The sequence below is a fragment of the Salmo trutta genome, chromosome 33 (assembly GCF_901001165.1).
Source record: "Salmo trutta chromosome 33, fSalTru1.1, whole genome shotgun sequence".
Taxonomy (NCBI): Eukaryota; Metazoa; Chordata; class Actinopteri; order Salmoniformes; family Salmonidae; genus Salmo; species Salmo trutta.
In genome coordinates, this window is record NC_042989.1 from 21,066,320 (window position 1) to 21,082,039 (window position 15,720).

The 15,720-nt window shown below is 41.8% G+C and overlaps 2 protein-coding genes across 2 annotated transcripts in view; both read left to right on the forward strand.

Moving 5' to 3' along the window:
* Window positions 1–3,374: 3,374 nt before the first annotated feature.
* zfyve1 (zinc finger, FYVE domain containing 1) lies at window positions 3,375–14,186 on the forward strand. Its single transcript, XM_029730268.1, has 11 exons — window positions 3,375–5,181; window positions 5,312–5,816; window positions 7,930–8,144; window positions 8,369–8,475; window positions 8,566–8,674; window positions 8,793–8,890; window positions 10,671–10,788; window positions 10,928–11,098; window positions 11,320–11,500; window positions 11,674–11,787; window positions 12,038–14,186. Exons 1-11 carry the CDS (start codon window positions 4,495–4,497, stop codon window positions 12,268–12,270), a joined length of 2,538 nt encoding a protein of 845 aa, XP_029586128.1. The 5' UTR covers window positions 3,375–4,494; the 3' UTR covers window positions 12,271–14,186.
* Window positions 14,187–14,230: 44 nt separating this feature from the next.
* The window catches only part of LOC115172636 (zinc finger protein DPF3), a 56,422-nt gene continuing 54,932 nt past the window's right edge, over window positions 14,231–15,720 (forward strand). The window contains exon 1 of the mRNA XM_029730270.1: window positions 14,231–14,611. Within this exon, the coding sequence (XP_029586130.1) occupies window positions 14,580–14,611 (32 nt within the window). The 5' untranslated portion in view covers window positions 14,231–14,579. The remainder of the gene's footprint in view (window positions 14,612–15,720) is intronic.

A 15,720-nucleotide genomic window follows, 5' to 3' on the forward strand; every position in this document is an offset into this window, starting at 1 on the left:
ATCGGATCCTTACAAGGCACCCCGAACTACGTCCCCGATATCTCTGTCTCTTCTTCATGCGAATGACGGGGATTTAGGCCTTGTCGGCTGTCTGAAGTAAATCCTTCGTGTCCGACTCATTAAAGAAAAAATCTTTGTCCAGTACGAGGTGAGTAATCGCTGTCCTGATATCCAGAAGCTCTTTTTGGTCATAAGAGACAGTGACAGAGACATTATGAACAAAATAAGTTACAAATAACGCAAAAAAACACACACAATAGCACAACTGGTTAGGATCCCGTAAAACGGCAGTCATCTCTTCTGGCACAATCATTTGAACAATGTACAGTATTTGATGTTTACAACGTTTTCTGAAGTTTGTAATTTCCACTTTGAAATTTCAGACTTGATTTTCCCTTCTGAAAAATGTATCAACCCGTACAAAAATGTTAATGAATCACAATTCACATTTCTTGTTGCTGCAGAACTATTTCCCTGCTGTAGCATGCTGCCTCAAATTAAGATTCCACATATGTACAGTGAATTCATCTGTCATTTCCTTGTTTTTTTTGCAGGTGTTTGATCATTTTCGCTCCATGTGTTAAAATCAAATAGATGTCTTCATCCTTTGCTTCAGTGTTGTCAAACCTGTGTCTTTCCAGAATATCACTTCAAAATGGATCCCCTAGATCCGCACCTTCCATCCTGCTTCACCCATAATTCTAGTGGGGACACAGTTGGACCTCCGGCATGATTTTAACATCCTTATCCATCTGGACTAGCTGAGGGACAAGCCGGTGGTAAGCTCCCAGGTCAGGGGGCTGGCAGAGAAGATCAGAGCCCACGACTATGTGGAGTTTTCCACAGTGACCCAGAAGAACCTCAAAGAAGCATTTGACTCTGCTATCTTTGTTGCCATCAAACACAAGGCCTGTCAGAAAGCAAAGAAGCTCAATCTCCTGGATCGTAAAATACTTTCTCTAGTGGCGGGTGGATGAAGTTCTTTTGCTTCATCTGACCAAATGGAAACACTACCTCAAATATAAACTCAACATGCAACAATTTCAAAGAATTTACTGAGTTACAGTTCATATAAGGAATCCCCCCCCTAGACGATCTCGCAGGTGAAAAAGCCAGATGTGGAGGTCCTGGGCGTGGTTGTGAGGCTGGTTAGACGTACTGCCAAATTCTCTAAAACGACGTTGGAGGCAGCTTATGGCAGAGAAATTAACATTATATTATCTGGCAAGAGCTCTGGTGGACATTCCTGCAGTCAGCATACCAATTGCATGCTCCCTCAAAACTTTAAATATCTGTGGCATTGTGTTGTGTGACAATACTACACATTTTAAAGTGACCTTTAATTGTCCCAAGCACAAGGTGTACCTGTGTAATGATCTTGCTGGTGTCTTTACAGTCTTATGTCCAACAATTTAAACATTAAAATATACAGTACCAGTCAAAAGTTTGGACACACCCACACCTACTATTTTTTTAACTATTGTCTACATTGTAGAATAATAGCAAAGACATCACAACTATGAAATAACACATATGGAATCACGTAGTAACCCATTTCTTTTTAACAAATCAAAATATATTTTAGATTTTAAATTCTTCAAAGTAGCCACCCTTTACCTTGATGACAGCTTTGCACAATCTTGTCATTCTCTTAAGCAGCTTCACCTGGAATACTTTTCCAACAGTCTTGAAGGAGTTCCCACATATGCTGAGCCCTTGTTGGCTGCTTTTCCTTCACTCTGTGGTCCAACTCATCCCAAACCATCTCAATTGGGTTGAGGTCGGGTGATTGTGGAGGCCAGGTCATCTGATGCAGCAAACAAATTATAGTCCGATTAAGCCCAAACCAGATGGGATGGTGTATCGCTGCAGAATGCTGTGGTATCCATGCTGGTTGAATTCTAAATAAATCACAGACAGTGTCACCAGCAAAGCACCCCCACACCATCACACCTCTTCCTCCATGCTTCACGGTGGGAACCACACATGCGGAGATCCGCATCAGTTCACCTACTCTGCATCTCACAAAGACACGTCGGTTGGAACCAAAAATCGCAAATTTGGACTCATGTCCATTGCTCATGTTTCTTGGACCAAGCAAGTCTCTTATTATTATTGATGTCCTTTAGTAGTAGTTTCAAAGTTCTTGACATTTTCTGGATTGACTGACATTCATGTCTTAAAGTAATGGTGGACTGTCGTTTATCTTTTTTTAATTTGAGATGTTCTTGCCATAATATGGACTTGGCCTTTTACCAAATAGGGCTATCTTCTGTATACCACCCCTAACTTATCACAACACAACTGATTGGCTCAAACGCATTGAGAAGGACATCAATTCCACAAATTAACTTCTAACAAGGCACACCTGTTAATTGAAATGCATTCCAGGTGACTACCTCATGAAGCTAGTTGAGAGAATGCCAAACGTGTGCAAAGCTGTTATCAATGCAAAGGGTGGCTGTTTTGAAGAATCTCAAATATAAAATTAATTTTGATTTGTTTAACACTTTTTTGTTACTACATGATTCCATATGTGTTATTTCATAGTTTACAATGTATAACATAGTAAAAATAAAGAAAAACCCTTGAATGAGTAGGTGTGTCCAAACTTTTGACTCTTACTGTATATATACAATATATTTGCTCTGAACTTGTGGGGCAAGCAAATGATGAAGACATCAAATAAAATCAATCACCTGCAGGCCACCAGTTGTGGAACCCTAGTGTGGGGTAAACACCGGTAATATTGCGATTGATATCATTGCGATTGATTTTAATCTGTCACATTCATACCGACACAATTACATTGTGTCCACTTAAGGACATTTTCATTCTGGGCAGGTCTCACATCAAACCCACTGACATGATCAAACCATAGAGAAATAGGATTTTGTTATCAGGTAGTCGTTTACCCAAGGATTCAAATTATAAATGATCTACTGCCCTCTACTGTTGTACTGATGTACTGAATATTACAGAAGCTACTGAGCTTTTACTTGTTTAAAGCATATTACAAATTGCATAGAAAATCGATATTTGTTAATTCTGTCAGGAAAATGAATTATTTATAATGATCAAATTCAAAGTCTTGCAATATTAGTGGTAGTGTCAGAAAGAGTTCCCTTTCACAGATTCAACACAAAATCAAATCAGGTTGTACAATCCAATATCTTTCTGATAAAATGTCATATTTTACTAGACAATCCATCATCCATGTCTGTGTGTGTCTTTATGTAGAAGTATACATATTATCAAAGACAATTTGATAGATTTTTGACTACAACGCCTACTTGTTTCATTCAAAACAACTTCATTTCCCAGCATACACCTCATTTACCTATATAATCTGATCAGCTGATCTGACTTGGCTGGCAACAACAACAATCATAGCGCACAGAAATTCGCTAGGGAAGGGGTTGATGAACAAAACAATGACAAAGCTTGGAAGGATTTCAGTGCAATAATATATTTTAAAGTCTCCCGAAACGGATTGGGCTATTTTTCTTTGTATGCTTTTGTTGACTGACCAGTTGTTATCCTAGCATTCGGCTATAATATTATTGACAACCGAGTTTACCAAAACTGTGTAGCTTGAATAACACAGCTAGCTATCTAGCCAGCCAGCCAGCTAATGTTAGCTGTTACAGACAGGGGTGATTGGGATTTGTTGTCGGTGTTTTGTTGATCGGAACTCGTAGTTTGTCACATTGACATTGGAATAACGTTATTTTAAACTAGCTAACTACGTTAGTTGGCTAACTATTGTTTAAATGTCAAGCTACAGGCAGCTAACTTACTAGCTAGCTTTTTAGGCAGCTGTCAGCTAGGTGGTTTTATTTTCGAGCTAGGTAGCAATTAGGAAGCTAGCTAACAAGGGAAGTGATTTATGTTTGATTCTAAACAGCTGGCTAGTTTTCCCAGCTGTGGTTTCAAGTTGGTGCCAGTTTGCACATATTCATGTTAGTGTGGTTAGCTATATGTTTCAGGGAAGTTGTCTTGCCAAACATTTGTTTTATTGCATACATTGTGTTTCCAGCTTTACTTTGCTGTAACGTATTTATTCTGGCAGTGTTCTAATGTTCATGAAGCCAGTTATAACCGTAATGTATGTTATTGTCAAGAGCAGGTTGACTTAAAATAGCCAGAACAAACATTCAACCATATTGCCTCAAAGTACTATATTTGCAATGTGTCACATATTGACATTTTTGTATGGAATGCTGCAGTAAGCTGTAAAAAATTGTAGTGGATCTTGACCCTTTACAGGTTAATTGGAGCACTGTCACCATGCAACCCTGTTAAGTCTACTTATATCAAGTTGTCTATGTTGTAGGTGTAGCCTATAAAGCACACAGTATTTAATACTAAGGTCATGTGTTATCACTGAAACTACTTGATTGATATTTATTTACTCTTTTGGGACTATTTGGCGTTATAGTCAAATTACTCCAGCTAGCATAAAACTGTTCAGATTTGGCTTGCGAAGGAAAAATGAGTGGTCATGGTTCATCAGAAAAGGAAATTAACACCAGTCTAAATTGTCAAGAGAGCTATGCTTGTGGGGGCTCAGAAGAGGCTGCTTTTGAATGTGACGAATGTAGAAGCTTGCAGTGTGTTCGCTGTGAGCAGGAACTCCATAGTCAAGAGGGCCTGCAGAACCATGAACGGGTAGCGATAGGCCCGTGGCATGTACCCTACTGTGACAACTGCAGAGGAGGGAAGGAAAGGCCAGTGAATGGCCGCCGCCACAGGTCTGTCGTCCGCTGCCAGAGCTGCAAAGTCAACTTGTGCCAACAGTGTCGGAAAAGCACCCACAATGGAGGTAACAAGAAGAAGCACCCACTCACTGCCTATCCTCCTCCACCCAAACCTGCAGAGCTCAACTCAACCCCTCCACCCAAACCTGCAGAGATCAACTCAACCCCTCCACCAAATCCTGTTGAAGTCAAATTAACCCCTCCACCCAAACCTGCAGAGATCAACTCAACCCCTCCACCAAAACCTGCAGAGATCAACTCAACCCCTCCACCAAATCCTGTTGAAGTCAAATTAACCCCACCACCCAAAACTGCAGAGATCAATTTAAGCGTATTGGTAGACGAGGCAGAAGTCCAGAAGACAAAACTTCTGGAGAAAGTCTGCAGTTTTCTTCTGGTTGATGCGAATGAGGAGATGCAGGTGGGTAGTGAAGGGAATAAAAAAAGTCCTTTGAGTTTTTGCATTCTGTCAGTTTTGTTTCTAAACTAAATTGTGTTTTGTGAAATGGAATTACCTCATCTGCTAATTCTACTCTTTTTTTTCTCTCCAGGTAAAGGACGATGGCGCGTTTGTGAAGAAATTGAACTGCAAGCCTGACAAGCTGATCAAGGTGGTGTCCGTCTTTGGCAACACAGGAGAGGGCAAATCCCACACTCTGAACCACACTTTCTTCATAGGCAGGGAAGTGTTCAAGACCTCCCCCACACAGGAGTCCTGCACAGTGGGGGTGTGGGCGGCATTCGACCCTATCCACAAGGTGGTGGTCATTGACACAGAGGGCCTGCTGGGTAACAGCTCCAACCAGGGCCAAAGAACACGTCTCCTTCTCAAGGTGCTAGCTATCTCCGACCTCATAATCTACCGCACCCATGCCGACCGCCTCCATGACGACCTCTTCAAGTTTCTGTGCGACGCGTCGGACGCCTACCTGAAGCATTTTACCAAGGAGCTGAAGGCCACTACGGCCCGCTGTGGCCTTGATGTGCCTCTGTCCACCCTGGGTCCGGCCGTCATCATCTTCCATGAGACCGTCCACACCAAGCTACTGGGCTCAGGTCAGTGCTGAGAAATACTGTAGTCAACACTTACCATAGTGTACTGTACACAAATCGAAGATTGTTACTTGCTGCACTCATCAGTCTCATTGTTATTTCACCTTCCTTGACAGAGTGGAAGCAGGAATAAAGTAGATTCATGCATATTGTCAAGAATTCTGCTATACAAGATCATAAAACATGTGATTTGGTAATTACGGGTGCAAAATCCTACTCATCCCTATCTCTCTTTGACACGCTAAGACTAGTATTTGTTATTCCAACAGAGCAGTTTTGAAACTGTGTGAACAGGTAACTGACCAGTCAAGCAGTTTGAATAATCTAGAGTCCTTTTAAAGTATGTGGCTGTTGAACTGTAAATTATTTTATATCCCTTGAAATATACTGAACAAAAATATAAACGCAACATGCAACAATTTAAAAGATTTTACTGAGTTACAGTTCATATAAGGAAGTCAGTCAATTGAAATAAATGAATTAGGCCCTAATCTATGGATTTCACATGACTGGGAATACAGATATGCATCTGTTGGTCACAGATACAGTACCTTTTAAAGAAAGGTAGGGGTGTGGATCAGAACCAATCAGTATCTGGTGTGACCCCCATTTGCCTTGTGCTGCGTGACACATCACCTTTGCATAGAGTTGATTTTGGCCTGTGGAATGTTGTCCCACTCCTCTTCAATGGGTGTGTGAATTTTCTGGATATTGGCAGGAACAGAAATGCGCTGTCATGCATGTCGATCCAGAGCATCCAAAACATTCTCAATGGGTGATATGTCTGGTGAGTATGCAGACCATGGAAGAATTGGGACATTTTCAGCTTCCAGGAATTGTCTATAGATCCTTGCGACATGGGGCTGGGTGTTATCATGCAACATGAGGTGATGGCGGTGGAATGGCACGACAATGGGCCTCAGGATCTCATCATGGTATCTCTGTGCATTCAAATTGCCATCGTTAAAATGCAATTGTGTTCGTCATCCGTAGCTTATGTCTGCCCATACATAACTCCACCGCCACCATGGGGCACTCTGTTCACAACGGTGACATCAGTAAACCACTTGCCCACATGCCCACTTGCCCGTTTTTTATTTTATCTAACCTTTATTTAAGTAGGGAAGTCAGTTAAGAATTTATTCTTATTTACAATGACGGCCTACCAAAAGGCCTCCTGCGGGGATGGGGTCTGGGATTAAAAAATAAATTAAATAAAAATATAGGACAAAACGCATATCACGACGAGAGACAACACAACACTACATAAAGAGAGACCTAAGACAACAGCATGGCAGCAACACATGACAACACAGCGTGGTAGCAACACACCATGGCAGCAGCACATGGTAGCAGCACAAAACAGGGTACAAACATTATTGGGCACAGACAACAGTACAAAGGGCAAGAAGGTAGAGACAATACATCACTCAAAGCAGCCACAACTGTTAGTAACAGTGTCCTTGATTGAGAAAACACACACTTGGTCTGCAGTTGTAAGGCCGGTTAGACGTACTGCCAAATTCTCAAAAATGACGGAGGTGGCTTATGGTAGAGAAATTAACATTAAATTCTCTGGCAATAGCTCTGTAGTCGGCATACCAATTTCACGCTCCCTCAACTTGAGACATCTTTGGCATTGTGTGACAAAACTGCACATTTTAGAGTGGCCTTTTATTGTCCCCAGGACAAGGTGCACATGTGTAATAATGCTGTTTAATCAGCTTATTTATATGCCACAACTGTCAGGTGGATGGACTACCTTGGCAAAGGAGAAATGCTCATTAACAGGGATGTAAAACATTTGTGCACAAAATTTAAGAGAAATAAGCTTTTTGTGCGTATGGAACATTTCTGGGATCTTTTATTTAAGCTCATGAAACATGGGCCAGCACTTTACATTATATTTTTGTTCAGGGAATGTTTCTTGTCTTTAGAATTTGACTTTTTTGTCCTAGAATCTTTTTGTTGTTGTGTGAGGCACCTTCCACCTCAGTTTTGATTGATCAACGTAATAAGTGAAATGTTCTTTTTATGAAGGGATATATAAACGTTAAGTCTGTCTTCTCATCCTGTTCTTCGTTCTCCCTCATTCGTTCTCCCTCATTTATAACAGACAACTCATCAGAGTCTGTAGATCGGTTGCTACTTGAGCGGTTCAGGAAGCTAGGCCGTTTCCCAGAGGCATTCAGCTCCATCCAGTACCGAGGCACGCGTACCTGCAGCCCCCCAACAGACTTTGGTGGCCTACAGCGCACCCTGGAGCAGCTGCTGGACAACAACGCCACCCGCTCCCCTCGCTCCCCAGTTGTCATCTTCAAAGCCTTGCAGGTAGTAGACATGCTTATAACTCAGTCAGTAGTCACCTGGCTCCAAAACAGTTTCAAACAGGCTCACATTTACATAAGGCAAACACTAAAACATCCCGTTCTTGTTTTAGTAAGTTTCAAACATTGCTATTCAATAGTTACAGATCTGTTTACTTTCACACCATTTGAACAATCTAGTCAGGCTATGTGTATGACATTTCTGATGTATTGTTTCTTTCTGTCTAGGCCCTGAGTGAGCGCTTCAATGGGGAGATCTCTGATGAGCTCATAGCCCACAATTGCTTCTTCCCCGATGAGTACTTCACCTGCTCCTGCCTCTGCCTCAGTTGCGGGTAAGTCCTCTCATTTATTTCATTTTCTCCATCTCATGCCACTAAATACAGCGAGGGTTTTAACAAGTCACATTGTTGTTGCTATTTTAGCTCTGGCTGCAAGAACAGCATGAACCACCTTGGGGAGGGGGTGTGTCATGAGGCCAAACACCGCTGCCGGTACTCACCCCAATACGACAATCGCATCTACACCTGTAAGGTTAGTCCTGTGGATATCCACCTAAATCTTGTACTACCTGAACCCAATGTTGCCATATGACATTCTGAAGATCTGACTCTGTATCAGGCTGACCGCAATGCCTCTGTTGTCCCACTAGGCCTGTTACGAAGGGGGAAAGGAAGTGGTGGTGGTTCCCAAGACCTCTGCGTCCTCAGACTCTCCGTGGCTGGGCCTTGCTAGATACGCTTGGTCAGGGTGAGTGACACTAGAGGTCATCGTTTGGGGTTGAATTTCTACCGGTGTCTCTAATTTTAAGTCATGGTGCTTTTTGATCTAGAATCACCAATCCATTCATTGCTAACCCCTAGCCGTTTACTAACTTATTTGGTGCACTCCAGATATGTCTGCAGATATGTAGTTTGTCTTGAGGTACAGTGCATTCGGAAAGTATTCAGACCCCTTTTTCCACAATTTGTTAGTTACAGCCTTATTCTAAAATTGATTAAATTAAACATTTTCCTCATCAATCTACACAATACCCCACAATGACAAAACTAGAACAGTTTTTGAAAATGTTTACACATGAAAAATAAACTGATACCTTTTACAATTTACATAAGTATTCAGACCCTTTGCTATGAGACTCGAAATTAAGCTCAGGTGCATCCTGTTTCCATTGATCTTCATTGAGATGTTTCTACAACTTGTTTGGATTCCATCTGTGGTAAATTAAATTGATTGGACATGATTTTGAAAGGCAAATACCTGTCTATACAAGGTCCCACAGTTGACAGTGCATGTCAGAGAAAAAAACCAAGCCATGAGGTCAAAGGAATTGTCCGTAGAGCTCCAAAACAGGATTGTGTCGAGGCACAGATCTGGGGAAGGGTACCAAAAAATATCTGCAGCATTAAAGGTCCCCAAGAACACTGTGGCCTCCATCATTCTTAAATGGAAGAAGTTTGAAATCACAAAGTCTCTTTCTAGAGCTGGCCGCCCGACCAAACTAAGCAATCGGGAGCAGAGCCTTGGTCAGGGAGGTGACCAAGAACCCAATGGTCACTCTGACAGAGCTCCTCTACGGAGATGGAAGAACCTTCCAGAAGGACAACCATCTCTGCAGCACTCCACCAATCAGGCCTTTATGGTAGAGTGGCCAGATGGAAGCTACTCCTCAGTAAAAAGCACATGACAGCCCGCTTGGAGTCTGCCAAAGGGCACCTAAAGGACTCAGACCATGAGAAACAAGATTCTCTGGTCTGATGAAACCAAGATTGAACTCTTTGGCCTGAATGCAAAGTGTCACATCTGGAGGAAACCTGGCACTATCCCTACGGTAAAGAATGGTGGTGGCAGCATTATGCTGTGGGGATGTTTTTCAGCGGCAGGGACTGGGAGACTAGTCAGGATTAATGGAAAGATGAACAGAGCAAAGTACAGAGAGATCCTTGATGAAAACCTGCTCAGGACCTCAGACTGGGGCGAAGGTTCACCTTCCAACAGGACAATAACCCAAAGCACACAGCCAAGACAACGTAGGAGTTGCTTTGGGACAAGTCTCAATGTCCTTGTGCCCCAGACAGAGCCCGGAATTGAACCCATTCGAACATCTCTGGAGAGACCTGAAAATAGCTGTGCAGTGACGCTCCCCATCCAACCTGACAGAGCTTAAGATAATCTGCAGGGAAGAATTGAACAAACTCTCCAAATAAAGGTGTGCCAGGCTTGTAGCATCATACCCAAGAAGACTCGAGGCTGTAATCGCTGCCAAAGGTGCTTCAACAAAGTACTGAGTAAAGGGTCTGAATACTTTTTTTTTATTTATAAATTTGCAAACATTTCTAAAAATCTGTTTTAGCTTTGTCATGGGGTATTGTATGTAGATTGAAGGGAAAAAAATTACAATTTAATCCATTTTAGTATAAGGCTGTAACAAAATGTGGGAAAAGTCAAGGGGTCTGAATACTTTCTGAATGCACTGTATATGGTTATAAATGCTCTGTAAAATATTACTTTTGTGTTTTTGTGTCTGCAGGTACGTGATTGAATGTCCAAACTGTGGGGTGATCTATCGGAGCCGGCAGTACTGGTATGGGAACCAGGACCCAGTGGATACGGTGGTCCGCACTGAAATCCAGCATATATGGCCTGGGGTAAGAGAACTACCACACCACATACCTACTAAAATACTTCTAAATGCCTATTGGTATTATTTCCACATTCTCAACATAGTCTTATATGTAAACAAAATAACTTGTAAACTTCTTGCAACTCAATGTTCACTTTCCACAGGCAGATGGATTCCTGAAGGACAATAGCAATGCAGCACAGCGTCTGCTGGATGGTGTTAACTTCATGGCCCAGTCTGTGTCAGAGCTCAGTGTGAAGCCTGCCAAGGCCGTCACCTCCTGGCTAACGGATCAGATCGCCCCGACCTACTGGAAACCCAACTCCCTCATCCTGGTGAGTGACAGAGGACCAGACACACACATCATACGTGGAACAGTAGAGTCAACACTTTCTTGTCCAGGAACCTGTTTATTGCCCTTCGCTGCTATTCAGCTGGGGCCAATGTTACACAACCCATGTTTGCGGGTCACAAGATAAGGCTCAGATCGACCCCTCGTACTAGATTCCCTAGTCAATAACTGCCTCATGTTTTTGTTTTTCCCTGTAATGTCCAGACATGCCTTAAGTGCCAAGAGGTCTTCCAAGACAACGATACCAAGCATCACTGCCGTGCCTGTGGGGAAGGGTTCTGTGACACATGCTCGTCCAAAGCCACGCCTGTCCCAGAGAAAGGCTGGGGTCTGGCCCCCGTGAGAGTCTGTGACACCTGTTATGAGCAGAGGGCCACACATACAGGTACCAACACCTCAAAGCCAAAGTTATCCTGTATGTATTTATTATTAGCCATGCTGTACAGTGGTAACTTAGTATACTTAGCCTTTAAATCTGTTTTTAGCCTTACTTAGTCTGCATACACGTTTATTTTAGCCATACTGTACAGTGGTAACATAGTTGTATGCTTTGTACAGAGCTGTTGCACGCAGAGGTTGAAGATGAGGAAGGTGGAACCCTAGCCAGGAAGGTTGGAGAAGCAGTGTCAAACACACTGGGCGCCGTGGTTACTGCTATTGACATCCCACTGGGTGAGTGTTATGTAACACAAGAGCCAGATAGAATTGTGTAATGGGCAATGACTGCAGGAATTTAAACCCATGGACAGGCTGCCATCTGGTGGCATATGAAAAATGTCTCTGCTGCTCCTTATCACAAATAAAATTATTTTTAGATACTGCACTATTAGGATACTTTTATTGTTCGACAGGTTATTGGTTTAGCATTGCACTTCCATTCTACTGTAACAGTCGTTTTTTACTGTGTCTGCTCTCTCTTCAGGTCTGGTCAAGGATGCTGCGCGTCCCACCTACTGGGTGCCTGATCAGGATATCCTCTCTTGCCACAACTGCCAGTGCAGCTTCACTGCCAAGTTGTCCAAGCACCACTGTCGCGCCTGCGGGCAAGGCGTGTGTGACGAGTGCTCGCTGGAGCGTCGGCCGGTCCCGTCGCGGGGCTGGGACCACCCCGTCCGTGTTTGTGCTAACTGCAACCAGAAACCTGGAGACCTTTAACGGGGCTGGCCCTCTTCCCTTACAACACTCGACTGAACCACCTCTTAACCCTCTACCCACCCCTTATAGACCTCCATTAAATGGTTCTGTCCCGTGTCTGTGGCAAGTATGTTTTTAGTAAATCTAGTTTTAGGGTTTCTGATGCCTTGTGGAACAACAGGAACATCTATGTAATTTGTCCTTATCAAAAGAGTGAGCCAGGAATATATTTTGAGCTCCTCATTCACCCAAATCACAGCTTTTTTAAAATGGTTTAAAAATATTTTTCTACCATGGAAAAAAAAGTACATTTGTAGCATGTTAGCAATGTTCTTTTCTTGAGAACCCTGGGGGGGGGGTAGTTTTAATCAATACTTTCCATAAGGCCTTGTTTTACTGATGTTACTACTAATGTTGAGGGGATAATGGTGTCAGTGAAGTCCCTGCTGCAGGTTAATTGCATGCTCTACTACACTATTTTAGGTTTGCTCTAAGTCTGTTGCAGCTTTACAAAGCTGCTGCTTATCATGGCCAGAAAAATACAAAAAAACAAAGATTTGACTTAGATTTGAGCATGCATGAGCACCCATATCCCATTTTTCAACCAGTCTGTCAAGAGTTAGTCAACTTTAGATTTAGGATATTTGGTCTGCAAATAGCCTTTTGGGTTACTGCTTCTGTTGACACTAACTTCCTATTTACTTCAGAGGTTATGGTTCTATGAAGACATGGAATTATGCTAGAAGAATGTGAAATCAGGATTTTAGAAACTTTGTTTTGTAGAAAACAGTTGTTCAGCTTGAGTCTGAAAGATGCATAGCCTTTGAGATGTTCAGAGGGTCTGGTGATCTCTGAATAAATCAATACCTAACCTCATTGTTATATTTTAACTTATACTGGGTGGTATTTTTGTAATGTATCTGACAATTTCTGTTACTTGAGTGTATACACATGATGTGCATTATGCACCTAGAATTTGAATGGTGTGGCAGTTAGTACCGTTTGTTTGAATCTTGTTTGATCACCATAAGCATAGGCTGGTGGGAAAATGAACTCAGCATTTGTTTTCAGCCCTCTGCTTCTGTGGCATTATTTGTCATCCATGTTAAAGATTGCAGTGTCAAATAGATTGCATGCTCATTCTTTCATATTATTTTGTGCTTTTTAATAATTGAGAGATGATATGCTATATGTAGACAGTAAGTCATAAGTTAGTTTAATGTGGTTTTATTTCTGAATACTGTTATTGGTATATTTGAGTTCAATTGCTTTCTTGACTGGAAACTGTTGTCCTTCATTCATACAACACTTGGATATGCACAGTCAGCTAGCATTTATACCTTAACCATTTCACTTCTTTGATTGTTAGATGAATAAGAGGCTGAAATGTCAGAACCCAGGGAACAATATTACCTGGATACATGCCAACCAAGCACATACAATGTCTATTTCCTTTATCTGTGTTTGGAAAAAAAGGTTGTCCTGCAAGCATTTAAGATAATTGTCATTTTGTTAGATTTGTATTTTATTTTTGCCCTTTTGTCTAAGCTGTAACCCTAGATGGTGAGGTATAGAAATTACGATGGAATCTGCCTTGTCTGCTGTCAAAATGTTTCTGATTGAATGATGTCATTGTATGAAACTAAGTCATGTCTGTGTTGCTAATATTGCACAGAGTAATAGCCAGGAATGTCAGCTATGTCCCCATCTAGTCCTTTGTTTTCCAAACCTATTGCTTGAGAGAGAGACCTTTGTGACCGAAATGATAATGGATTGAATTCTCGAATCGACACTCCTAATGCACAGACAAGAAAGAGGTATGAAACACTATGTTATGCTGTTATTGAACATAAGATCGTGAGAAAGTGTGCATGTCTGCATATTGACAATGTCCATAAGTGGTGGAATAACTATATTATTAAAGTCTTATCAGCTCATGGCTGTTTTATAGTTATTTGGTTGGGGAGGGGGCTATGGATATTTAGTCAGGTTCTATTTCATATTTCTAATAAGATCTGCTCTTTGAACCCTGGCAACCTTAGTTTTGTTGCATTGGTGGGAAGAAAGTTTGACAACTTTAGCTATCTCTTCAAGAAGTCGGTATCATAGACATATGGTCGGTATTCCGTTTTCTACAATATAAATACAGGCAGAACCCTTTAAAATCGTTTTGACAGTTTACTCATTGAGTTTACCACACAGGCCACGCCTTATTTACGTATACTGTGGATGCATTGGCCAACGATTTTACCCCGAGCCCTGATTGGTTGCTCTTGCGTAGGTTTCCCTCAGAACTGCAAGACGCTGATATTGCGTTACAGTGTAGCAAAATGGCGGCTGTCATTCAGAACCCACTAAAAGCGTAAGTAATTTTGACAAATTGATAAAATTCTATTTTGTTACTTTGTTGCCAATACTTCAATTAAAATGATCCGTCTTTTCAAGCAAGTACAAGACGCGTGCAAATTAGAAATAATGCTGTCTTAGCATTTTGTGTATGTCTACTTGCATAATGTGCCACTGCTTTCACCAAAGTAGCACCTACTTAGTTTTTTATTAGACATTTCTGCTTATGATTTACAGTATTCTAGCTATAATATTGGCTATGATATGCGAATGATATATGAATTACACATTAGGCCTATAGCCTAAACCTGGTAATTTATTGACTCCCCATCCAGAGACGCTTTGACCGATACTTTTAATCCTACTTCAAAATTAAGCACAAAAGTGTTTCAACATGCATTGCGCTGTGACGAGGACGAAAAAAAATACAATATTACATTAATGTTGGATATTTACGTAATAACATTGACATTCCGATTCAGAGAGTCGTTTATAGTTGGTGTGAATTGTCGACATATCAACTTTGGCGCTGAGCGCAGATGTGGTCAGGTCCAGGACCCGGTAGAGCAAGGGAGGAGGAATTTTACATTTGCATGCCTTTCCTTCCGAAAGCGAAGTGACAGCAACGTGAGCCCCGGAATTTCAGTTGGAGATAGTAGGCCTATGTATTTTGTAACGCCTGTGCCATAATTTCAGTTTTATCCTACGCTCTGTGTGCACCACTTTGTCTCTACAGTGTTTGTCCATGACTCCATACATATTTTGTAGTATCTTTTTTATTTAACTAGGCAAGTCAGTTGAGAACAAATTCTTATTTACAATGACGGCCTAACCCGGACGACGCTGGGCCAATTGTGCACCGCCCTTTGGGACTCCCAATCACGGCCGGTTGTGATACAGCCTGGAATCGAACCAGGGTCTGTAGTGACACCTCTAGCACTGAGATGCAGTGCCTTAGACCGCTGCACCACTCGGGAGCCCTTTAACATTGTATCTAACATTCTTTTGTAAGAAAATATCTATTCATCCATTGAAGTTGAGAAAAAACTATTGCCAATTTAATAGTTTTAAGGCAGGTTTGTATGTATTGAGTGGTATTGGCAATGCCTGTATGTACATTTTCTC